This window comes from Symphalangus syndactylus, chromosome 5 (genome assembly GCF_028878055.3).
Source record: "Symphalangus syndactylus isolate Jambi chromosome 5, NHGRI_mSymSyn1-v2.1_pri, whole genome shotgun sequence".
Lineage (NCBI taxonomy): Eukaryota > Metazoa > Chordata > Mammalia > Primates > Hylobatidae > Symphalangus > Symphalangus syndactylus.
This window is the reverse complement of record NC_072427.2, coordinates 69,207,515-69,234,588: the sequence shown is the minus strand read 5'-3', so window position 1 is coordinate 69,234,588 and position 27,074 is coordinate 69,207,515. Positions and strand designations below refer to the sequence as shown.

Genomic DNA, 27,074 nt, shown 5'->3' with positions numbered 1-27,074 from the left:
CTCCTTCCGCCAACCCCGGCCTTCCTTCCCCGTCCTCTCCAACCTCTCCTACTTCCTTTCCTCCACCTTTCAGCCCTCCTACTACTCGCTCCGGATCTCACCTCCCTGTCCTCGCTCCTCTGCGAGAAGTAGCAGAGGCAGAAGGCATCGTTCGCGTCCATGTCCCCTTTTCTATGGCTGATCTTTCACAAATCGAAAAACGCTTAGGCTCCTATACCTCCAACCCCGCTTCATATGTCAAAGAATTCCAGTATCTTCTCCAAGCTTACAGCCTCACCTTTCACGATATTTACCTGATCCTCTCTAACACCCTTCTACCTGAGGAGCGCCGGCGAGTCTGGGAGCAAGCCCACACTTATGCAGACCAGGTCCACCAAACAACCCCAGCCCTGCCCACAGGGGCGCAAGCAGTCCCTGGGCAAGAGCCTAACTGAGATTACAACACCCAAACTGGCGTCGCTGCCCGGGACCACTTCGCCACCTGTTTAATAACCGGGCTGTGTAAAGCAGCCCAAAAGGCAGTCAACTTTGAAAAACGTCACGAAATCGTACAAGAGAAACATGAAAACCCATCCGCATCTCTAAAACACCTTCTCTTCCCCCCATTCCAGAAACATAGACTCTCCCCACAACCCTACTACCTGTTCACCGTCAAAGAAACCTACACTACCAACAGGAGAACACACAAACCCCCTTCAAGTTCCACGTCTATGTGCAAACCTTAACAGACCTCCTCTTACCGCCTCCCACATCTTTTCACCTTCCTCCAGCAGCGAACCCCCTTCACAGCCCTATTACCTTTTCACAGTCAAAGCCCCCTCTTGCTGCCGTCCCCTTATCGGAGTCAATGCCTGCCAATAACTCCTCTGCCCCCACTACTAACTTCATCGTTTCCATCTCTAACCAAACCTTTAACCAGCTTCTCCTCAGACATTACCAACTCTTAGCAACCTGTGAAGACGCAGAGGACTCCAGAGACGGCCTCACACCCTTATGATACATCAACGACCAATACGCCAGTCAGCCGACACCAGTCAGATAAGATCTACCATAACAACCCCTCATCCAACATCCCTCATCCAGCCATTTCCAGGGTGGAGTCTGCCAAACACCCTAAATAACTATCATTCTCTTTTCCTTCTGGGCTAAACCTAGGTCCAACGCCTAATGTCTGGGTTCCACCAGTTCCTAGACGACCGCCGCAGGGACAGCTGGCTCATCGCAGAGCCCTCCCTGCCCCTTGGCTGGCTCACGGCTTTGGCATAGACTTCACACCCGAGGAGGTGTTCATACATAGCGCCCTACTACTTGGCCTTATACTCCTCCTGTGCCCTGTCCACAACCCTCACAGTCCTCCCTTACCCCTCCCCCACAACGCCCCTGTTCAGCAGGAAGTAGCCAGACGAACTACAACGCCCATTTCCCCACTTCTTAAAAAACAAAAAACGGAGGAATGTTAGGTAACAGGGGTACCTTAATGGCGCCGGTTCCAGGTTCTTCTCCCCTCCTTGACCGGGCACTGTCTGAACCCGCCAAAGGAGGGCCAATCAGAAGGAAGCATCTCCCGCCTTCCCTTGGGCCCGCCCCACGTAGGCCCAAGGGATATAAAACCCAGCACACCAGCAGCTCTCTCTCTTCTCTTCTCCTCTCTTCTCTTCCTTCTCCTCTCTCTCCTCTTCCTTCTCCTCTCTCTCCTCTTCCTTCTCCGCTCGATACCTCCAATAAAGATCTCTTGACCGCGACTGGCGTAGTCTGATCCTTGCCCAGCCTCTTTCACTGGGCTCAAGCAATCCTTCCACCTCAGCCTCTCAAAGTACTAGGATTAAAGGTGTGAGCCACCATGCCCAGCCTCAAATGGGTTTTTAAAGTTTTATTGGCAAGGAAATGTTGATGGCCTACAAACAGGAGCCTAAGATCCCTGGCCTCGACAGAAGTGTTCAGGCTCCCCTCCACACACCTCCTGTAACCACGCCCACAGGAAGAGGCTGCCACGTCACCCCCAAGCAGGTCAGCCATGGAACGCGCTGCTGCAAAGCAGGACCAGAGGCTCCCAGACTGGCTCACTCGGAAACCCACTCCTCCACCAGCAAGAGAAAGGATACCCTTTAGACCAGTGACCACTGTATGTGGTTTTCCCTTCTCTTTTTCAAATGGCAATTTGTAACCTACAGTGCCTCAGTTTCCTCAACTGTAAAGCGGGGGATATTTGTATTTACCACATGGGATTCATGTGAGGATTAAATAATTTAAATAAAAAAAGCTTAGAATAATTCCTGGCAAAAAAAAAAACAAGTGCTCAGTTAGATTCGGGTGTCGCTCTGCTGGGTCAGCCATCCTCCTTCTCCTCCATCAGTGTGTCCTGAGTGTGTAAGAAATGGTTGTCCATTCATTCGATTTTTCTTAAGTTAGGGTCTTGCACTGTTTGCCCGGGCTGGAGTGCAGTGGTGCAATCAGAGCTCACTGCAGCCTCAAACTCTTGGGCCCAAGCAATCCTCCCACCTCAGCCTCCCAAGTAGCTGGGACTAGAGGCATGCACCACCGTATCGGCTAATTTATTTTTTTTTTATTTTTTTTTATTTATTTTTTTTTTTAAGACGGAGTCTCGCTGTCGCCCAGGCTGGAGTGCAGTGGCGCGATCTCGGCTCACTGCAGGCTCCGCCCCCCGGGGTTCACACCATTCTCCTGCCTCAGCCTCCCGAGTAGCTGGGACTACAGGCGCCCGCCAACACGCCCGGCTAATTTTTTGTATTTTTAGTAGAGACGGGGTTTCACCTTGTTAGCCAGGATGGTCTCGATCTCCTGACCTCGTGATCCACCCGCCTCGGCCTCCCAAAGTGCTGGGATTACAGGCGTGAGCCACCGCGCCCGGCCTATTTTTATTTTTTGTAGAGACAGGATTTCACTGTTGCCCAGGCTGGTGTCAAATTCCTGGCCCCAAGCAATCCTCCCACCTCAGGCTCCCCAGTCGCTTCACCCATTTCCTCCCAGTCCTGGCACAGCCCTGCATAAGTAACTGATACATAGAACTTAGGTAACAAAAAGTGACTGAGAACTACTTTATTTGAAGACATTTTCTTCTATAGTTCTAAACACAAAAGGAATGCTGTTATAGTGAGTACTTCATAGGCATTCTTGTATTCAAATGAAACACATAATGTTTACACTTTTAAGCTACACTTGAAATTGAAGACTTAATACAACCTTTTAACAAAGAAAGGATATCAAAACATAACTATTCATTCTACAGATTATCACTTTCCCTAAAATGACTACTAGATATGAAAACACAGCAGGGACAGCTAAAGTGCCCCATTCTTAAGGGTTTTTTTAATAGAAAAAAATGACAATAATGTAAATCACATTTTCCTTTTCTTTACTAGTGAAGAACTGTGGCAATCCATTTGAGAAAGCACCAGCCAACCGTACAAGTCATTTCAGCACCCTTTGCTCTTCAAAATTGACCATCTTTTATATTTAATGCTTCCTGTAGGAATAAAAATGGTCAAGTGCAGACGTCAGCAACGTGTCAGTTGGTGTGAATTTATGTGTTCCTAAGTTAACAGAGAAAATAAAAAAAAACCTCTTATGTGAATAAAATCTAAGAGTGAAAAACTATCCTTTGATAATTATCACAAGGCAAAATCAACCGCCCTCTCATCAGTACTAGTGTGGAACGGAAATTTCTTTATTAATACTTTTTATGGGAATGTTTTAAAGGCCTAGGTATAAATGCACACGCAATCAGCTGGCCCCTCTTAGATATTAACTTCCCTAGCTTCACTCCTCCTTTTCACTGGAACAAGCTGCTGAGCCCCTAACTCCAAAGTCTGCAGTGCTTAGTGAGCATTTTTAAATAAAGCAGATTATATGTGATTTTCACTTTTTCACAAAAATGAAGTACAGAGAAGACTGAAAAGCAGTGAGAAAAAATCATCGAGCAAAAAACTAAAACACAAGATGTGATGTTCAAATTTAAAAAAACAAAACTGGTTCGTGATGATTGTTGGTAAATCACAAAAACAAAGGACAGATAGGGCCAAGACCGAAGGGACCACCAGACCACCGAGCTCCAATGTGCCAGACAAAAGTGGGCATCTTTGAGAAGGACGCCCCGGTGAAGACAATTACAGTGAACCTCTTTATAAGGCCGTAAGGTCTTCAAGGTCATGGGCCGTGACTTATTTATGTCTGTATTCTCAGTTCTTAGCATTGTCTTGCACATGACAAACACTCAGTATTTCTGGTAACCACAGAACTGGAGCTCAATCAGCTCACTGCTTTCAAAGTCATTTTGGTTGGTGTCTACCCACTTAATTCCTTCACTCCTCTGTCTAAGGCAGGGATGGCAAATAGCCTTCATTTCACTCTGATGGATTGGGAATAGGTGTCTGGAAGCACCAATCTGACATAGATTCTAAGACCAAATCCTGGCACAGAGGACAGGAATGCTGCACTCATTCATAATGCCTCCTTAAAAGAGCGGTAGCACAGGTGTTATGTATTCCCCATTCCTGGTCTAAGAAAAAGGCATCCAACACCTATTTATATTCCTTTTACATTGCTATGCTGCCTCTTGAGTGATCTGCATTAAGCCACTGTTCGTTAAATGCTGGTCGATCAGGAAGACCAAGGCCTTTCCTCTCAATTTACATCTTTGGCCAAACAGGTAGGGTCAGAACTTCACCCGGAAATCTGAAAACACACCATCCACAATGCTCAATAAGCAACAGTCCATTGAAAGAGAACAGGTATTTACTTGATTACTCCCTTTGTAGAGAAAGAATTTTGCCCATCTCAATGGTGTGTAGCTTTCACTGATAGCTAAGGCATTTGGAATTACTTAGGATCTTGGTGTTAAAAAAAAATGGCAGGGTTAAATTCTCTTTGGTTCTCATTCTAATCTTAAGACTTCTGTTTATTTCTTCCTGGTACCCATAACCTTCTCAGCACTTCGTCATTGTGACTTAACCAATACTGTCGAAATAATCAACTCTTTTACACATTCATCAGAAAACCTTTTAAAGGATGCTAAGGGGAGATGCCTCTGAAAATAAGGGGGTTGAAAGGAAAGCCAGAGAGAATAACAGGAAGAACCAATCTTCTAACAACCCACACACAGGACTACCATTCAGACTGCTCTCTATAAAATAGGGTGCTTCTGGTAGAGGGGCTGCCACCCCAGGTCCTCCAAGCAACCCTTTTCCCCATAGTGAGAGGTCAGCATCCCTCAGAAGCATCTCAGGAAAAAATGATAAAGCATTTAGAGAATTGGGAAGAAAATAGAGAGATACTATCAAAGAGTGAAGGACAGTCCTGGGGGATGAAAGGGGATTTTCTTTTTTTTTTTTTTTTTTTTGGAGACAGTCTTGCACTGTCGCCCAGGCTGGAGTGCAATGGCACGATCTCGGCTCACTGCAACCTCCACCTGAAGGGAGATTTTCAAAGCAACATTGCCTCTATCATAGGTAATCTTCAGTGTAATACTGGCACCAACAAGAGAACAGAGCTAAATTAAAACTACCCTCAAAATGTCAACACAGCTGATGTGCACAGCAGGAAGGACGATGTCACAAAATGCACAGATCTGTTCCTATTGCACATTCCACCTTTCCTAAGTACTCCTGGCAGCCCAGAATAACACAATCTTGTTAGATGTCTGTCTTAAAGAGAGCTATAATATGCAAACATACACACACATACACACACACACACACACACACACACCCCCCAAACCTGGCTTATAAAAGAGCTTTGTGGATCAGAGTACACCTCCACTTGGTCCAAGAATCTAATTGTCAACATTAGGCAAATAGACCCAGTGAATGTAGCCAGGAAGAGAATTAACTGGTTGGCTGGAATATTGTATTTGATATGATGTGCTTATTTGCAAACTAATCTCCAACTGTTTGTCCAGTACTAATTCAACTTCTAAATGTATAGGACTAAGCCTTTAAAAAGTTAAGCTCTTCAGCAACAAAAAGTTAACACCATCTAAAATAAATAGATTTTAAAATATATGTAATGAAATTACAGGTTACTGGAAATTCAATTCTATAATGAATATAAATTAACATTAAAATCTATTAAGTACTATTCCTGGGAAGATTTTGGTTCAGAGACTTTATTTTTTTAAGGGCTTAATATTTGGGAATAAATGGGCACAGCTTAGAAACCCTTACAAAGTTGTAAGTAGACTAGAGGTAAGATTATTTGGTGACAAGATGCGAAGATCTGTTTCTATGTCCAAAATAATGGCTTACCTCATTTTAGTTAATAGAAGTATTCCCAAAAAGTTGTGCAAATAGGCTTTTTATAACTGGACCCTTATTTTAAGTATACTAGAGGCCATGGTTGTAAAGAAACCCTGTAGTGACTCCTCTAATAAACTGAAGAACTCTAAGTGATTAGCCCCTGTCCTACATCTGCACAGTGGACGGCATACTCCAGGCACTCATAAGTGTTTGTTGAATGCATGAATTTGCTCTGACAGTTTTTTTTTCCCCCACAGGACTTTCTTAAAGTGAGGCACATGCTATCTGAAAGGGTTCTGCCCGCTGTTACTGCAGAAGATGGAATCCAGCTCACAGTTTAACTGATTCCATTACAAAATATCAGATAATTTCAGTGTTTTCAATCAAAATAAAATTCCATAAGTATGAGTATATATATTTTTGAGGAATGTTGATCTATGATTGGCAGAAGCTTTTATTGTTAACTCACTCAGTGAAAACAACTGCTTGAGCTGAATTCTATTTCAATTAACAACCAAGGCAAGTAAAGCACTTTACCTAACTTCAGAAATACCACCAGAAACCATTCCACTTCTGCAACAGCTTCTTCCCCTCACTCCAACACAAGTATTTAAATGCTGTCCTTACCTTAGTCCACAAAAGCAAAACATGAATTACAAAGCTAAGATTAAATTAGAAAGCTGCCAACTTAAATATGACAAAGTTTTTTTAGCCTTAAAATAAGAACTAAGTCAAATACATTCAACAAAAGTAACTCTTAAAGGCAAATTTTTTTCTTATTTGGTGTTTTCTTCCCTTCCCATTTAAGACTCAATTTTTAAAAATATTCATATATCCATTTTTCTAAATAATATATCCTCTTTACAACAATGCAGAATGCCTAGCAGTGCAACCTATGTGTCCACATAAATATGCAATCTGCCACATAAATAAGAGGTTATATCAGTCTATTTATCCAGCATTTGTAACTGCAAAAAAGGCTGGAAAAATAGCTAAGAATATTTTTATGCAACTTTTGGGGAGGACTGAACACTCGTAAGTATTCACTGTAGGGCTCCATCATCGTAAGTTTCCTAAAAAGTAGTGTGCAAACAAAATATCTGAACACAGAACCCTATTTTAAACATACTAGATGTATGTGTGGGAATGGGTTATGGAGAAGAGAAAATGAATATGTTAATATGAATGCTTGTCAAGTACATTGATAAGAAAAAGAAAACCTCTCACTTAAGGTGCTAATGATATGTCAAGGGACCTAAATACAACAGATTTTAAAATCATCTTTACCATTTGTTCCAATTATTGACTTTGGCCCTTTACCACATAGACACAATGAATCTACATTTTGATGATCCGTCATTGGCCCAAGAGTATCATGTTTGGAGATGGATTTGCTCCCATAATTTAAAAATCAATAATTTAAAAAATAACAAAGTTGGTCTCTTTTTTCCACCAGTTTTCAAGTAATTAAGTTCAAGTAAGCTTATTTACAGCTGCTACTGTATATACGTGACCTAGTTTAACCCTTCTTTACCCTTTAGGAATCGGTCTCCCTTGGAATGGGACACCACATTTTTTAAAAAATCTTGAACCAGGTTTCTTTCATCTACTAATTCAATTCAGTCATGTTTCTGCTTTATTGGGCAGATAAAGAGAAGAAACCAGCAAGTTATGTCCAAAAGCTGGAAAACGCCTAAATGCTTCCCAACTATCTGAAAAGATGTTGTACTTGAGGAACACTCGGTGTTCCAAGCTGGTCGACAGGGTGACGTCTCTGCTCATGATGTAGATACCGTCGTTGTGGAGCGCACAAGTCAAGTTAAGCCCCGATTTGGACGTGTTCTCCTTGAGGTAGAGCCACTGGCGGGTTACGGTGTTGTAGGACTGCACGGTGAGCATGTCCTCGCTCTGGCTGCTCCTGCGGTTCGGCCCCAGCTCGTGGAGACACCCACCCACGATGTAGATGGTCTCTTCCACAGACACCATCTGCTGCTTGCGAATGTGGACGTCACATGTTTCAAAGAGCGTCCAGATGTCGGAAGAGGGGCAGTACTGCAAAATGTTCATGTTCCGGTCTGAAAGAAAGACAGACAAGTGATGACACCGCCTCCACAAACACCACTAGGCAAGTCTGTACAGAAATGTCTACCTCTGCCTGCATAACGTGGTAACAAAGAGAAAAAACTCTTTCACAAAAAGCACAAGTTAGAAAAACCGTTTTCAAAATGGCTGGGAAGAGATATATTTAGATCCATCCGCACTCACCTCCCACTCCCAAACGTCTCTTCCTTGGGAGACTCAGATTGGACAAAACCAGGAAAAAGCGCAGCTCTGACTTTCACACAGCCCCTCCTCCCTGGTATCCCCACACCCTTGAACCACCAGGTCAGTGTAAAAAAAGTAAGTGCCTCAGAACCCTCATCAATAGCTACAGAATTACCGACTACTTAATACAGAAGCCAGGCTGGGCAGGAAGTAGATTATTCTTGACAGCTGATCCTAAGAAACATGACAAGTAGCAACACAGGATCTCCAGAGGCTGTCTAGTGAAAAGGACACAACGTTACAAGTCAGGAGAAATGCAGCAGTCTCACCTGCGGCCTTCTAACAAGCCACAGAATCACTTGGCAATTCAGTTTTCCAGTTTTTTTTTTTTTTATTTGTAAAGACAGGGTCTTTACCATGCCTAGCCTTAGTTTCCCAATTATATCACCAGAGAGACACTAACAAAGGGCCTCCCCTCTCCCTTTTCCCATTTCCCATGTCCCTCACAAGATGACAGTTGTAGTGTAGATAAGATCAAAGTCTAGATAAAAGGTTGCTCTGACATTTTTAATTAATAATGATTTTCGGCCAAGCATGGTGTCTCATGCCTGTAATCCCACCTCTTTGGGTGGCTGAAGCAGGAGGATCACTTGAGCCCAGGGGTTCGAGACCAGCCTGGGCAACATGGTGAGACCCCTGTCTCTAAAAAAAAAATAAAAAAATTGGCCAGGCATGGTGATGTGCACCTATGGTACCAGCTGCTACTTGGAAGGCTGAGGTGGGAGGATCACTTTAGCATGGGAGGGTGGGGCTGCAGTGAGCTGTGATCATGTCACTGCATTCCAGCCAGGGTGACAGAGTGAGATCCTGGTCTCTCAAAAAAAAAGTAATTTTCTTTAAGGAAAAATATGGCCTAGCCTCTTTTTGAAAAACGCTTGTGAAATTTAGAATATCTAGTTTTGTTTTTCTTGTTTTTAATTGTTCTCTTTTTCTTTTTTCCTCTAGGAAAGAATAAATAAGTATTTTAGTTTAGCCTCAGCAGAAAAAACAAATGCTCTGACTTATAAACAGAATGAACTTTGCTGTTGTTGTTTCTAAACAAGCAAATCCTATCCATGAAGGAGACAGCTCAGCTTGGGAACCGGCAGACGACTAAAGCCTACAGCATTTTGACGGCTGCAGACGCTTGGTAAGAGAAGACAGCTCATTTTCTCAGAAGTTTCATACCTCTTACAGTCCTTCCTTCTGAGAGGGACCCACTCGTAGTTAGCAATGCTTAAAGAGCACCCTCCACAGCCACGGCTGATAAAAACTGAAGTATCTCCTAAGAGAGCAAAGTCCTATGCGTGCACATGTCCTGATACCTAGAGAAATCTCAGAATTGTAAGCCACGGCATTAGGAATCTGTCCTTCTGATTTCCACCCACATTAATACCTCTCCTTCTTTCTTTTTACTGTAGCTATTATGATAAAGATCATTTTAGGAGATGGCCCAAGGGGATTTTGGTCACTAATTTATCAAAAAGTGCTCCTTAGTAACCTGGCTGTCCACCTGATGAATAAAGAACTCATTCTAGTGAGGCTTCCACGTAGTTCTCAGCTCCAGGCCCGAAGGCCTTTCCAGGTGTTCTGTAAATGTTTTCTCTCCTCACTCAACAAGGGCTCAGACCATGAAGAGGTGGCTTGAGTTGGCGGAATGATCTTTTTGTTTTTACATTTAAAGTTGATTCTGAAGTTTGACAAATCACCCTTCTTCCCTTTATAGCTATTACTCTCTATTGAACTTCTTTGCATTTCTTCAGTGCTGCTAAAGAATTAAAATGATCAGGTAGCTACCATAAAAATAATGAGCTATTATTTACTAAATTTTAAAAGTCTCACTTGACTTAAGAAGTCAGGAGGCTAAAAACTAACTTTCTTTTTTCTTTTTTTCCTAACAATCATCATGACTTATCTGAAATACAGGGAACTATTAGGAAGTGCTGGGAAAGCCCCAGCAGAGAAAGGGAAAGGCTTCAGAGTAGAAGTAACTGCCCAGCTCTCCCATCTTAGAAAACTAGTTTTTGGCCCTTACACAAATAGCCATCCATCCACATCACTGAACCATCCCATCATGGGTATTTGGCTCAGGGAATCCAGGACAGAAATCACGGTGGGTGGCCCAAGTGAAGAAGGTACATTAGCAGTGGCTTGTGAGGCTACAAAACACACAAGAAGGGTTTTCTAGGTCAAATCTATTGCTCAGCCAGGGTCATGGAAAAACTAGGAAATCTACTCTTTGGGTTACAGTGCCGCCTGTCAGTGTTGAACAGCTCTTGGTTACAAGAGAAGTCAAAGCACATATGTGCGTTATGTCAGCCCACAAGATGCAGTCTGTGTTACTCAACCTAGAGAGGAATCAGAATTCTTAGAATTGCTCATAGGTAAATAACTGGGAGTATTTACTTTCCTAGAAGAAAAGACACACACACATATACACACACACACACACACACGAGAGATGGGGATTACTACATAAACTCCTGGGGGACTGAGGGGCCCATGGCTTAGTCTAAACCTGTAATCACTATAACCTGACAACCAATGTTGAAGGTCAAAGAAATGACTACTAAGTCTCTCTTTTTTTTCAATTGTATGTAAAGAAAAAGTTGAAAACTATCTTCAGTGGAGAGTCACCAGAGAGGGACATTGGGAATAGCTCGACAAATAACAAAAACTTGGGACTGGGGAAAAAAAAAGGTCACTTCTCTTTGTCTTGCCTCTCCTTAAATACATAAATATACACATCGCTTCAGTGGGTTGCATGGTGGTCCCTAACAAGATATGTCAATTTCCTAATCCCTAGAACCTGTGAATGGTTATTTTATTCAAAAAAAGGATCTTTGGGCCAGGCACAGTGGCTCATGCCTGTAATCTCAGCACTTTGGGAGGCCGAGGTGGGAGATTGCCTGAACCCAGGAGGTTGAGCCTGCAACTGTGCCACTACACTATAGCCTGGGCAATAGAGTGAGACTCCATCTCAAGGGAAAAAAGAAAAAGAAAGGGGGTCTTTGCAGATGTAATTAAGTTAAAAACCTTAAGACAAGATCTTCCGGATTACCCAGATGGGGCCTAAATCCAAAGCGGCAACTGTCCTTAGACAGAAAGGAGAAGCCACAGACACACACACAGGAGAAGGCACTGTGAAGACGGAGGCAGGGGCGTCATGGAGCCACCAGCCAAGGAGCCCCGAGCTACCAGAGACTAGAAGGAGCAAAGACTCCTCCCCTAGAGCCCTCAGAAGGAGCACAGCCCTGCTGACACCTTGACTTCTGACTTCTGGTCGCCAGAACTATACGAAAACACATTTCTGTTGTTTTAGGCCACCAAGTGTATACTAATTTGTTATGGCAGCCACAGGAAACTAACACACCTCCCACCATCTTCCCCACTGAATTAATGTTTTGACTTACTCTAAAAATAAATAAATCAGATGTTCATCAAATACTTTACATTTTAACTTCTTCCTAACATAAATCCCCAAAACAGGACACATTTGGATATGGTGGAAGGAATTTCTGTCACCTATCTGGATGCTACGTTAGCATGTGGATTTCTGTCCTTTGGGAAGTTCCCATGGCTGCTGCGGCCTCACAGGGTCTTCTTCAGGCTTGTTAGCCAGGGTTGAAGAGCTCTGTCCTGCCCATATGGTACCACAAAGGAGTGGTAGTTTATTTCACCATGTCAAATAAAATGGCAACTCTACTGCTACAACGTGGCTTAAAGTCCTAAGAGCCAGGTTACACCTTTTCTGTAAGTCCTGGGCGCCATAGAGTCACATAGACCAAATGCAGAAATAGGCTTCCTTGGCTAAGAGGTAACTTGGAGACATCTGCTTTGGAGAGTGGAGGAAAGGAACGGCACCCCTCTGCTTGACTGTCCCCGATTGTCTGTCTTCCCCCAACCACGGTTTTATTTTTTCTTTTCTTTTCTTTTCTTTTTTTTAATTTTAGAGACTGGGTCTCACTCTGTCACCCAGCCTGGGGTGCAGTGGGGCAGTCATAGCTCACTGCAGCCTCAAACCCCTGGCTCAAGCAATCCTCCTGTTTCAGCCTCCCAAGTAACTGGGACTACAGGTACATGCCACCATATCCAGCTAATTTTTTTTATTTTCATTTTTTGAGAAGGGGTCTTGCTATGTTGCCCAGGCCTGTCTTGAACGCCCAGGCTCAAGCAATTCTCCTGCCTCAGCCTCCCAAGCAACTGGGACTACAGGTACATCCAGCTAATTTTTTTCATTTTTAGAGAAGGGGTCTTGCTATGTTGCCCAGGCCTGTCTGGAACTCTCAGCCTCAAGCAATCCTCCTGCCTCAGCCTCCCAAAGTGCTGGATTACAGGCATGAGCCACTGTATCCTGCGAACAACTATATTGTTCCCTATCACTGCAACCTGAGACAATTCCCTACCAAGAAGAGCAGTATAAAATTTGCTGGCAAGCAGGGCATGGTGGCTTATGCCTGTAATCCCAGCACTTTGAGAGGCCAAGGCAGAACAATCACTTAGCCCAGGAATTCAAGACCAGCCTAGGCAACACAGGGAGACCTCGTCTCCACAAAAAATAAGTAACTTGCAGAGAAATTTTTTTATTTCCGAATTATTAACTATAAAACGCCTACCAAAAAAGTGAAAAACACATATGTACACTTTAATAAATAGTGGAACCAGGCTGGGCGCGGTGGCTCATACCTGTAATCCCAGCACTTTGGGAGGCTGAGGCAGGTGGATCACCTGAGGTCAGGAGTTACAGACTAGCCTGGCCAACATGGTGAAACCCCATCTCTACTAAAAATATAAAAATTAGCTGGGTATGGTGGTGCATGCCTGTAATCCCAGCTACTTGGGAGGCTGAGACAGGAGGACTGCTTGAACCCGGGAGGCAGAGATAGCAGTGAGCCGAGATCACGCCACTGCACTCCAGCCTGGGTGACAGAGGGAGACTCCATCTCAAAAAATAAATAAATAAATAAATAAACAGATAGTACAACCAACCACCTCCCACTGCTGGTCAGGAAAGAGCTCTCTTGTATTCATGTTCTTGCTCCTCCTCTGATATGTGAACGGTGTCCTAAAGCCGGGTTTCTGGAACCTCTACCTGATGTGTGTGTGCTCACAAAGAGAGAACATGAAAACTAATCTGCAAGGATGCTCTGGTACTAAATTCCATAATGGTGGATGGGGGCAGGTTTGGTGTGTGTTTGGGATAAGGATGGGAGTTCCCTGATAATCTTCTCCAAAGACCTACCCAACCTCAGAGAGCGACCCCCACAAACCAGGCCCAGCCAAATCACAAGACGGCTGACCAAAAAGCTGGGTTTCCAGAAGCAAAAAAAAAAGAGAGAACATTTTTTTTTCACAGCTCTCCCTTCCCCATTCGATTTTCATGCTCACACAAAGTTATCAGAAGATCCCTCCTGTCCCAATCATCCCTGCCATACGGGACTCTCTTCCTTCCAGATGTGTAAGTGTACACTATTAAAGCATAACATGACACTCGGATATGTCAGGGCTTCCTCTGACACCCTCTTGCCCTTCCCAGACTGCTGACGCCTATACATGGGCAGACCACCTACCTGGTCCCTTCACTCACCTCTGGTAGTGTATCCTCCAATGACATAAATTTTTCCCTTACACTCACAGGCAGAGAACTCAGCCAGAGGATTGGGTAAGGGCGCCACAAAATTCCACGCATCCTGCTCAGGGTTGTAACACTCAACGTTAGAAACGGCCTGCCCTCCGATGGCATAGAGTTTTGAATTAACAGCCACAAGTTTGAAGTTAGACCTGAAAGAGAGACACAAAGGCCCACAGAGTTAGTTCTGATCAATGAGAAGTGTAACGATGGCATGAACTACTAGACTCTCCTGGACATCTGAAGAAAATTCGCTCTCCCAGTTGGGGGCCATTCCGCCTGAGGACAGAGGAGGAAAGGATGGCTTCTCGAATCTCACTCCTGTCCCCAAGATTCCACGGGAATAGCACACTGTCCAAACACTAGCTAACGAAGATAAGCCGTTCAATACAACTTAATCTTGTTCAGCCTTAGTCCAGCAACCAAAGACAATGTGTATAAACTAAACTCCACACTTTCTTTCAGGGGCAGGCACAAGGGTAACAGGGGAAGGCACCCATCTCACCCCGTTGTCTTTCACCTCTCAGAATGGTTATTTCATTCTTCCTACTGAGTAGTATGGCTTCATCTTAGGGACACACTGGTGCTGTCGAGACAGATAGGCAGGTGCGAGGGGTGACTGCTAAAGGGTAGGTCAGGAGATCCTTGCACAACCAGTATACCTGAGCAGGACACTGGTCCTGCCTCCCCCCTCCAAGGGCATCTAACATACTGCTTCACAACATATAAGATGGGGAGAGGTCAGCACTGAACAAATTCACAAAGTTTGTATTTATTTATTTATTTATTAATTTATTTATGAAACAGGATCTTGCTCTGTCACCCAGGCTAGACTGCAGTAGCAGTCATAGCTCACTGCAGCGGCATAGTCATAGCTCACTGCAGCCTTGAACTCCTGGGCTCAAGAGACTCTCCTGCCTCAGCCTCTCGAGTAGCTTGGACTACAGGTATGTACCACCATACTCAGCTATACTCAGCTAATTTTTTATAAACATTTTTTTGTGGAGATGGTATCTCACTATGTTGTCCAAGCTGATCTTGAACTCCTGGCCTCAAGTGATCCTCTTGCTTCAGCCTCCCAAAGTGCTAGGGTTATAGGTATAAGACGCTACAACCAGCCTCTAAATATTTTGATCCAGCTTTCTTAGGGTCTTTACATATGTTAAATACTTCCATCGACAAATGCTCATCTTTCATAAAATTAAGTAACTTGAAAAAGAGATGGACAATGGTTTCCAGCTCTATATTCAGTAAATATTTAAACGCTGCTCATCAGCTTCAGACACTAAATAAGTCTTATGATTTTTGAACTGAAAAGTAACACAAAATTAATTTGTTTTGATATAGCACACAAGGATTAATCAGACCTTTGAAAGCCAGGAAGGATAAACTGTTGGGAGTGTTGGGTCAGTCTGCTGTGAGGTGTGCAACAGTCACAAGTTTACAAGAGGATGAGCAGCAGCATGATGCAACAGAAAAAGACCTGAGCACAAATCAGAAGACCTCGCTTCTAGTCCCAGCTCTGCTGATAACCAGCTATCTGACCCTGGTCCAACCACCCCACTTCTTCATCTGTAAAATGGGGATAACAGCCATCACGAGGTGGTAGAGATGATTAAATCAAATAGTCTATCAGAAACTACTACACAGAGATAAAATACTATAATTCAAATTTCTGTTTTATAGTGTTTGAAATAAAGGTGCTAGACCAAGTGAATTTCAAGACCACATCTAACTCCAACACAATGATGTCTTCAAAAATAATAATATACTAAGAAAGAATGGAGGTAGAGGTTATGCATACACAAAAAAATCATATAAGGGAGTAGATTAAGAAGAAGCAGTAAACAAGAAGCCCATGCTTGATCCCCTAAAAAGTGTTCAATAAAACTGATGCATTACACTATGGAAACTAGATTGGTAATAGGCACCTACTAAACAGTTAAGATTTTTTAAAGGTTCCTATCATGTTTATATCTAAATGTGTTTTAGTTTGTTTTTCCAATCAGACCGTGAATAGAGTACTCTTCATCAAGAGCCTCGTCTTGTCCCTTAAAGCCAGCCAGCCAGCCAGCCCATTTTTTTGTGCCAACAGACGTCAGGGTGGCAGGTACTGGGGGGTCCCTGATTCCTGCTGCTTACCTTTCTTGCTGCCAATGGTCCTTAAAATCCAACCATGATGCCCTCTCTGTGTGTGCAAATTTGGGGAACCAAAGGAAATAAAGCTTGTAAACAAGCACTAAATTTTCCTAGCCGCAATTTGTTTTTGCTCCCCAAAGGTACACAGATAGTAAATTTTGTAAGATCAAAACAGTTTTTAGTATTTATCCAGCATAATCATTTGTCCTAAGCAAACATGTAAGGGGCTTCTTTTTGAGGCCAATGAATAGGCAGTTAAAGTAAATGATTCCATCTCTCCAGACCCCAACACGCTCAAATTCACTTGAAGAGAAACACTTTTTAATGCTGAATTTGTTTTAAGATGAAATTGCCACCTAAAAACAGACCATTTAATAAAGAGGCATACTGCTAAAGGTTATGAGTCCAGGCTTACACAGGGAAATCTCAGACATCACACATCAACTGCTGTCTGACCTTAGACAAATTACTGATCTTGTTGATCTGTTCCTCAGTTTTCCCATCTGTTAAGTAGGGATAAGAAGGGCACAATATCTGGCATGCAGTAAGAGCTGAAAAGGACAGCACGTGCAGAGATAAGTCATTCTCCATTGGCATTCTAGGGAACGCTTCTCTGGGTGTCCTAAGTCTAAGTTTTTCTTAACTTTGGGAGGGTTGGTTTCTCATTTGTCAACTGCAACAGTCACTGACTACGATGTTTTATGCTCTCTCATCCACAAATTCTCATCACTTACTGCTTCATTTCCAACTTTCTGAAAGTAATTCTTCCACTCTTCACCTCCTGAATGGTAAAGGTGTAAATTCAAGCTATCAACCACTTTTCAAAATTATCCTCTCTACAGTGTTTTCTTAATATTAACATACTATGTTCAGGAGGTAAAAAGAAGAATTTCAAGACCAAGTAACAAGTCATCTATCATAGCTATATACTTGTTACTTGCAATAAATAAAAATATTATCATTAGAATTTCTGTTTTAAGTGAGAAAATTGGATAAAACCACAATTGAATGTCAAGGTCACTTAAAAGAAAAAATTTTTTTAAAAGGAGAGCTTTTTAAGAGACAGGGTCTCGTTTCATTGCCCAGGCTGGAATGCAGTGGCCTGATCATGGCTCACTGCAGCCTTGAACTCCCAGCCTCAAGCGATCCTCCTGACTCAGCCTCCCAAGTAGCTAGGCCACCGTGCATGGCTTAAAAAGCTCTTTAAATCCCTAAAAGCTAAGTAACATGAAACATGCTAAACACCAGCACGCAGATCTCAAGGATTAACAGTAGCTACATACAACCATAGGAAGGCAAGATGACACAGAGGTCTGGGTGGCTTCGAGTCTAGCCCTGTGATTATGTGGAAGGTAATTAAACTCACTGAGCCTCAGTTTCTACTGTAAGGAAATGGGATTAATAACATCTACCTCACAGAGATGTTGTGAGCATTAATATGAAGTGACACCTCAAGTTGTGACTACAATACCTGACCCAGAGTAAGAGCTCAAGAAATGAAAACCATCATTATGACCCCCTATGTAGAGAAAGAAGTTTGCTTACCACCAGAGTAAAAATTAGAACAAAATGCCAAGATCCTTTCAAAAGTCCTTTCTCAACCACTCAGAATACGAGTGATTAAGTCTGTGGGTCATCCAGGTCCTTTTGTCTCCTCTTTCCCCTTCATCTACTTGCCTTCTGCCATGTCCCTATGCATTAACTTCCCCTAGGGACTAGGAAGGGGAGAAGGGGAAAGGTTAGAAAATAGAGGTAGTCATTGTTGCTACCTATGCCCAGCTCTAAAAAACTCCAAAAGCAAAGATGCAAAAAGCAATTTAAACTGTTGGCCAAAATTAAATGGGGGGGTGGGGGTGGGGGTGGGAGGAGAGTGTGAATAGACATACAGTTTTCTTTCTTGCACTATTCCCAGGCTCTACTACAACATCAACCACAGAAATGCTCCAAAAATGGTAAACATTGGCTGAGAGGAGAAGGGACAGCTCAGCAAACGCTAAGGCTGGCAACTGCAATTCCATCTCTGCCAGGAGACACTTGTTTATTAAAGTCTCTCTCTCAGCCTTGCTGTATTCACACATGGAACAGGAGGACTCATTCCAACTCCATTTTCAGAGCTAAAGTGCAGGGCAATGGAAAAGACTAGAGAAAGCTTTGGAAATGGAGAACCTTCATGAACAAACTGCTGCAACAGTGCTCAGTTCCTGCAAGTTATCACTGATTAAAGGGAAAGCAAGCATCTTCGATCTCACAAGTGTTTTTTTTTTTTTGAGACAAAGTCTCACTCTGTTGCCCAGGCTGGAGCACAGTGGTGCAATCTTGGCTCACCGCAACCTCCCCATCCTGGGTTCAAGCAATTTTCCTGCCTCAGCCTCTCAAGTAGCTAGGACTACAAGTGCCCACCACCATGCCCGGCTAATTTTTGTATTTTTAATAGAGACAGGGTTTCACCATGTTGGCCAGGCTGGTCTCGAACCTCTGACCTCAGGTGATCCGCCTGCCTCAGCCTCCCAAAGTGCTGGGATTACAGGTGTGAGCCACCACGCCAGGAGGTCTCACAAGCGTTTACATGTGAAGAGTTACATCCTGACAATTTGTGAGATCAAACCCACATTCAGACCATCAGGCAGTGTTGTACACTTGGCCTACAGAGCAAAACATTTCTTTTTTACCCCCGATGGTCATATAGCACCCACTATCTTCTCCAGAGTGCAAAAGGCTTTATAAAATCTCTCAGTTGGCCGGGCGCGGTGGCTCATGTCTGCAATCCCAGCACTTTGGGAGGCCAAGGCAGGTGGATCACGAGGTCAGGAGATCGAGACCATCCTGGCTAACATGGTGAAACCCCATCTCTACTAAAAATACAAAAAAAAATTAGCCAGGCGTGGTGGCAGGCGCCTGTAGTCCCAGCTACTCAGGAGGCTGAGGCAGGAGAATGGCGTGAACACGGGAGGCGGAGCTTGCAGTAAGCCGAGATCGCGCCACTGCACTCCAGCCTGGGGGACAGAGCGAGACTCCGTCTCCAAAAAAAATAAAAAAAATCACTCAATCCTAGAGTTCCTGCTATTTAAGATTCTAGATCACTGCACTATTCAGTCCCTGGGAAAAGTGAACTGCTCTATATTTGACCCCTTTATCAAAGTAAAATACTGATACATCCCAAAGCAGTCTCCGACAAAGGTGAATCAAAGTAGATGTGAAATTCTGCATAGCCAGAGGCCAAAATCTGGTTTTCTTTCTCAAGGTTCCAAATTTCTTCCAGTGCATGCATAACCTGTATTGGATGCCTCATCTAGGAAAAACTCCATGCTAGGTTTCATTTTTACTTGTCTCATCATCTAAACTCAATTTTAAACTTCTTGAGGGCAGCAATTGTGTTATCAGTTTCTGTATATCCAATAGTGACTAGATGAATGCTGGGCTTAAAGGCTGTGGTGGAGCTGAGGCACACATGATGAAATTTTGAAAAGTAGCACTGTACCACAAAAGATCTGTGCTCTATTTTTTAGAAGGAAATATTTTTTTTTAAAGAAGGGGGGAAATGTGCATGAAGATGGTCCCTGCAAGTCTAAAAGCCAAAACTTATAAACAATGTAAGTGGTTATAACTACTCAATGGATATTTACATTTTGGTTGCTGTACTTATTACACATCCTTGAGCAATTTACTTCTCTGTGCCTCACTTCCTGTCTCTTTAGAATGGGAACCTGCCTAACAGCCCTTGTGAAGAATAAGTTAGATAATACATGCAAAGCAGCGGGAACAGTACCTACTGCAGAGTTAAGTGTTCAATTAAATGATGTCTCTCATTATTTATCAGCTACTCTAAATAAATATAATGACTGTTACCAAGGTAAAAATGTTCACTATAGTGTTACAAATAAAGCGAAATATAAATTTATACATTAACTTTTATTACAATAATGTAAAAATATATTCCATAATTTTTTTAAAGAAAACACGTATTTTAAGCACCTATTATTATTGGACATCTTCTTAGGAGTAGGGCTATACGTAAGCATTGAGTAAGTCCTAGTTCCTGATTGGAAGGCAGACAGACAACAAACAGAGAATTTCAATTCAAGTGGGGGAATGTGCATGAGATGCTAGAGGAGCAGAGATGGAACACTCAGTCCAAGCCAGAGTTCAGGAAGGAACTCCTGGGAGATATATCATACCTGAGTCAAAGCAGAGGGAGGTAAAGAAGGGTACAATTTCCAATACGGCATCAATAATCAATTAGAAGATATAATGGAGGGTCAGGCATGGTGGCATGTAATCTTAGCACTTTGGGAGGCCACAGTGGGAGGATTATCTGAGGCCAGGAGTTCAAGACCAGTCTGGGTAACATAGCCCCCATTTCCACAAAAAAAAAAAATTTAATTTTAAAAAATTAACCAAGCACGGTGTTGCATGCCTGTAGTCCCAGCTACTGGGGAGGCTGAAGCAGGATTGCTTGAGCCCAAGAGTTGAAGGCTGCAGTAAGTTATGATCACACCACTGTACACCAGCCTGGGTGACAAAGCAAGACCCCATCTCTTTAAAAAAGAAAAAATAAAGGGATATTTGGATGTCTGGCAACATTTCGTCCCTTCCACGTGGAAGTAACCAGCTGTGGTTGAGAGGTGGAGCCCTCTTTTGGTGGGGCCATAGCTCTCAGCTTCATCATAACTCCTACCCACCCCTCTAATGCAACAATTTCACCTCCCCAGTCTCTTTGGGATCTTATTTTTGAACACTGCAGAAAAAATAACAGCATGGGAAAACATGCACATTACATTACATAGCAGACAAGAGATTAATATCTGTATTCACACATAGAACTTCTCAAATGAATGTGAAGAAAATAAGCCAATTTTTAGAAAACTGGCAAAGACCATTTACAAAAGAAATACAAATGGCCAACCAACATATAAAAAGAATAATCTCTCTTCTAATTGGGAAAAATCACACTAGTGTTTTTGCCCATCAGGTTTGGGGAAAAAAAGATGATAATATTCTATCTTGGCAAGAGTATAGGGAACTGGCAAGCACAAACACTTTTGATGGAAGAAGAAATCAGAACAATTTTTTTCATGGGCAATTTGGCAGGAACAACCAAAATCTATTGATTTATTTATTTTTAACTGTTTCTAGAGATGAGGTCTCACTATGTTGCTCAGGCTGGAGTGCAATGGCTATTCACAGGCCTGATGAGAGTGCACTGCAGCCTCCAGCTCCTGGGCTCAAGTGATCCTCCTGCCTAAGCCTCCCAAGTAGCTGGGACTACAAGCCTGAACCACTCCACCCAGCTTCAACAAAACTTAAAACATGCATACACAGCTGGGCGCGGTGGCTCACGCCTGTAATCCCAACACTTTGGGAGGCTGAGGCGGGTGGATCACGAGGTCAGGAGATCGAGACCATCCTGGCTAACAAGAGGAAACCCCGTCTCTACTAAAAATACAAAAAAAAATTAGCCAGGCATGGTGGCGGGAACCTGTAGTCCCAGCTACTTGGGAAACTGAGGCAGGTGAATGGCGTAACCTGGGAGGCAGAGCTTGCAGCGAGCCGAAATCGCGTCACAGCACTCCAGCCTGGGCAACAGAACGAGACTCCGTCTCAAAAAAAAAAAAAAACATGCATACACTTTGCCCTACCTATCCAGGAATTCCACGAATTTGACATATGAAACTAACTCACATATGGCTACTAAGATACATGCACGCATCTACCAGGATGTTCAATACGGCAATGCTTATTGAAACATCCAATGCAAATGGAAGTGACCTAAATGTTATAAATAAGGGAAAGGCTAATTACATTATGGTACATCCATAGGCTGGAATGCCACACAGCCATTAAAAAGTGTGAGGTAGATCTACATTTGTTGACACAGAAAAAAAGTCTCAGATATGGTTAAATGGAAATATCAAGTGCCACAATAATTAGTACAACCTAGACAATTTTAGAATTTTAAAAAGTGTAAGGTGTTTTGTTTGTTTTGTTTTGTTTTTTGAGACAGAGTTTCACTCTTGTTGCCCAGGCTGGAGTGCAATGGCGTGATCTTAGCTCACTGCAACCTCCACCTCCCTGGTTCAAGCGATTCTCCTGCCTCAGACTCCCGGGTAACTGGGATTACAGGCATGCGCCACCATGCCCGGCTAATTTTGTATTTTTAGTAGAGTCAGGGTTTCTCCATGTTGGCCAGGCTGGTCTCCAACTCCCGACCTCAGGTGATCCGCCCGCCTCGGCCTCCCAAAGTGCTGGGATTACAGGCGTGAGCCACCGCGCCAGGCAAAGATGTGTAAGGTGATACACCCCCGTGCACATTAATATACATAAACACTTTTCCCCTATTGTTAACCACTATCAACATACTTCTGCAGCTGACCCTTTAATAACATGGGTTTGAACTGCGAGGGTCCACTTACATTCAGATTTTCTTCTGCCTCTGCCACCCCTGAGACAGCAAAACCAACCCTTCCTCTACCTCCTTTTCCTCCTCAGCCTACTCAATGTCAAGATGATAAGGATGATCCACTTCCGCTTAATTTTCTCTTCCTTAGTTTCTTAATAACATTTTCTTTTCTATAGCATACTTTATTGTTAGAATAAAGTATATAATGCATATACAAAATGTATTAATTGATTATGTTATTGGTAAGTCGTCTGGTAAACAGTAGGCTATTTAGTAGTTAAGTTTTTGGGAGAGTCAAAAGTTATATGGGGATTTTTGACTGTACAGGGGTTGGTGTCCCTGGCCCCCACATTGTTTAAGGGTTAACTGTATTTATATAAGTATACATATAATTTATAATATCTAAAGGTAACAAAAGTCTGTTGATACACTGACACTTTTTTTTCTGTACCCTGAGGGCAGACATTTACTCTTTTTACAGTTTTGTGTGTAATTTGCAGTTTTTCTAAGAAGCATGCACTCATGCATTACTTGAATGCTTTTTTTTTTTTTTTTTTTTTTTAAGGGGATGAAAAGGGCCTTCCTAGAAAAAAAGACAAAGACTACCAAGGATGTATGAAGGGAAGAAAGAAGTGTGAGGAACTGTGGCACTAAGGATGGCCTGGTGAGCACCGAATGATGTGTAGCTGGAGGCATGCAAGAGGACTGAGAGAACTCAGGGCCGCCCACCCCTAATCAGACCACCACCCATGGCCACACAATGTTCCTTTGTTGTTTCAATTACAGTGCATAGAATTTGTTTTAAAATAACACTTCTGATACCAAATTTTAAATATGGTATCATCTCAATGGTGTAAATAATGCATTAAAAATGGGCTGGCAGGAAATATGCCAACCTGGTTACTGCCTCTAGGAAGAGCGAGTAGGAATAATCATCTTTTTGCTTCTTCATTCTTTTCCATTTTCTAGTTTTCTGTAACTACGTATTATCAGGGGAAAAAGCATACTTTTCAAAATGAATTTCATATTATAGGAGAAATAAAGCCAGTTATTTCCCCCAAATAATCCCTGGCCGAGGAGGACCCTCGAGTCAAATAAATAGATACATAAAGGATTCTCTGTTAACTGTTAAGACTTTCTTTGCCTAGCTGTGAGCTCCCCAACTCCTTGCTCCACACTTCAGGACCAGGACCCTGTGAGGATTGAGATGGAAACATGTGGATGGGAAGAAAGGGTATTCTCATCGTTTCTTGAGTTACATTGATTCTTTTCCCTGCTTCTGAGTGACCCTGAGGCCTCCAGGGCGCTACCGTCTTTATTTCCTACCATCTCTTCCTGTATATGCTCTTTGCTCTTGTTTTCATATTCCTTCCCTGGTTCCTTTCCCTTCTCCCCTCTCATCCCACTCCTCAAGCTCCTCCTCTTCCTTTCTTCAAGTCACCCATGTTGGAGGCAGGAGAGATTTGCAGAATGGGAGTGGGAGAAGGTTGGGTAAATGAAAATATTCCAATTCTGTAATTGAACACTTCCAGGCTCAAGCTTTGGGTCATGACGATGACTGTCCAGAGAAGGAAGCAAAAGAGAGGATAAAAAATAAGAAAAGCAACCTCTATTGCAAATGTTAATACATTTCCAGTGATTATCTCTTGATCATGATGGGTTTCACAGTGTGGAAGACTCTGTTGTCACAGTCACTGACAACAGATAAAAATCTCCCAAAGTCAGTGTTACAGGTTACTGTCCAGTGTGTCATTATCATCAGGATCAAATCCTAAAAACTAAGATAAATCTTTTAAAAATTAAGGAGCAATTTTCTATTAAAGTATTCTTGTAGGAAACCACAACATCTTTTTTCACAAGAACAGAGGCAAAGAAAGCAGTTTCACCTAAAGGCACAATACCTGCCAAAAAACCACTCCACTACTTGACCTCACTGGGGACTTCCTCTTCGCAATTTCTTAGTTCATTGGGAACTTTGCCAGCGCCAAGGCCAACAACATTCCTGAAGATGTCATTTCCACCTCAGCACACCCTCCCCTATTTACTGGCTCAGTAAACACTGGGGCAATGAACTGATGAACAAGTGAATGAATGAGAAGGCAGCGGCACTCTGCCGGGGTGCTTACCTCTTCTGGTTCATGGAGGCCACCTGGAGCCACTCATTGGTGCTGGGGTTGTAGGAATGCGCGGCGGAGATCTCCTGGCTAGTGATCCTGTACCCGCCCACTATGAAGAGGTAGTTGTCCAGGATGGCAGACCCATAGCCCCTGACATTGACCAGGTCGGGAGGAAGGTTGTTGGCCAGCGGGAACCAACGCTCAGTCATCTCCTCGTACCTGAGCATGGACGGGGGCTCCCCCTGGTAGGGGTGAGGGGCCAGGGGTCCCCCCAGGAAGTCCCCGAGGGCCACGAGGACAGGAGTCCCAGTCATCCGGGCCTCCCTCAGCCTCTGCTTCAGGCTGACATCCCCTGGAGCTTGGGGAGGAGACCCCAGGAGGTGGAACTGAGGCTTGCACAGCACCTCGTGGAAGTGGACGACCATGAAGCGCAGGCAGGCCTCCTGCAGGTCGGGCAGCCCGTACACCTGCGCCAGGCGGTACATCTCCAGGCAGTTGTTGAGCCGCACCTGGGACAGCAGCAGCTGCAGCAGGGACGTGACCTGCAGGAAGGAGGCCGCCTCCACCAGCTCGGACAGCAGGCTCACCTCATCCATCTCCTCGTCCTCGTCCACCCCGCCGCCCTTTTCCCCGCGCGGGCCCAGGAGCCAGCCTTCGCGGGCCCCGCCGGCGTTGATGAAGTCCAGCACCAGCCGCAGGCCCGGCGCGCTGAGGCCGCGCAGCTGCTGCACCTCCGGGCCGCCGGCCTCCTGGCTCAGGGCCTCGCGCATGCCGGAGCGGTAGAGGGCGCGGAAGTAGTCGCTCTGCTCGATGAGCTTCCTCTTGCTCACCGGGTAGCAGCGGTCCTCCAGGCGGATCTGCACCATCTCCTCGGCCGACATGGCTGGGGGCCCCGGGGCAGCAGCGCTCACTGCCAGATCTGCGCGCCGGCCTCCCCGCCCCCACGCTCGCGCCGGTTCCGGGCGAGGCGCCGAGGGATGGCGGCCCGGGAGGAGCGGCGAGGTGAGGGCCGCCTGCGCTCGCCCGGCCTCTCCAACGGCCACTCCTCCCGGGGCCCGCTCCCGCGAGGCGGCGGCCCTGCCCTTCTCTTTTCCCTCAGCGCCAAAAAAGGGCCGGCGGAGCGCGCCGGGCGTCCTCGCGCGGGCTCTCTCAGGCGACGCCAGGCGGGAAGGGAATTCCAGCCCCCAGCCAGCAGCCTCCTCCCCCGCTGCCCTTCTCACTTCCGCCCGCGGGACCCCAGCCGCCGGCCTGACCTGCCGGCTGGATCCGGCTCTCGGGGAGGCCCCGGAGGCTGCGGGCCTGGGCGCCTCGGCTGCTGACGCGCAGCTGCGGGAGGCGGAGGGCGCGCGTCCCCGCAGCCTCTCCGCACGCCCCGGACGCGCCCGCTCCGCCGCCTGCCGGGGGCTGCAGCGATGCTCCGGGGTACCCCAGGGAGAAGAAATTAGTTTTCTCTCCCACGCTGCTTTACACGGGCTAAAGAAAAAGAAATGAGCGTGGGAGGAAAGGGAAGGAGGGAGTCTCTGGTCCAGGGAGACAAAAAGGCATCAAATATGGGGTCGTCCTTCTGGCCCAGTCCGGCATCGAGTGTCAGTGGGCTGAGGCACGCAGGCGATCTGTGGACATGTTGGTGGCAATGTTGGTGGCACGTACAGCTGATTCTCTGGTAAGGTGGTCGCGTAGGAGCCATCTTACAGGAGGTCCAGGCAGATGGCAGCAGGTTCTCAGAGGAATCGGGTTGGGAGGCAGGGGAGCTTGCATTTGCCACTGGGGCCCGTTATGCTTCCTAAGTTATTAAAAGAAAGATGAAAACGCAGCCCGACTAAATAAAGTTACATCACGTGGCTTCTGGTTTTAAACCATGTTTTCTATGAGCCCTTGCTTTTCTACTTCAGTCTGGTTGGACTAGCCATTACGGAATGTTATCCTGGCGCAAAAGATCTGCCAAATCGGCTCATAAATGTCTGCAAGAGGTAGCTTTTCTTTTCACCCCCTTTCTCCACCTACCCTGCCCCCATCATCTGAGGACTATTAAGAGAGACCACACGTGCAGTTTGGCTGAGCGCGGTGGCTCACGCCTGCAATCCCATGACTTTGGGAGGCCCAGGTGGGCAGATCACGAGGTCAGGAGTTCGAGAGCACCCTGGCCAACATGGTGAAACCCAGTCTCTACTAAAAATACGAAAATTAGCCGGGCGTGGGGGCATGCGCCTGCGATCCCAGCTACTCGAGAGGCTGAG

General features: G+C 44.7%; 2 protein-coding genes across 6 annotated transcripts in view; one reads left to right on the top strand and one right to left on the bottom strand.

Annotated features, from left to right (window-relative positions):
- Positions 1–3,032: 3,032 nt before the first annotated feature.
- Positions 3,033–26,047, bottom strand: KLHL42 (kelch like family member 42). The gene is made up of 3 exons (XM_055280272.2): positions 24,847–26,047; positions 14,143–14,336; positions 3,033–8,326 (listed from the first exon to the last, which is right to left on the bottom strand). The coding sequence occupies exons 1-3, from the start codon at positions 25,716–25,718 to the stop codon at positions 7,875–7,877; spliced, it is 1,518 nt and encodes a 505-aa protein (XP_055136247.1). The 5' UTR covers positions 25,719–26,047; the 3' UTR covers positions 3,033–7,874.
- Positions 25,924–27,074, top strand: part of MANSC4 (MANSC domain containing 4) — a 19,920-nt gene continuing 18,769 nt past the window's right edge. The window contains exon 1 of one of the 5 annotated variants that reach the window (XM_063640299.1): positions 25,924–26,500. The gene's annotated coding sequence lies outside the window, so the exon portion shown is untranslated. The remainder of the gene's footprint in view (positions 26,501–27,074) is intronic. The other 4 variants (XM_063640300.1, XM_063640296.1, XM_055280273.2 and 1 more) reach the window with 4 other exon arrangements.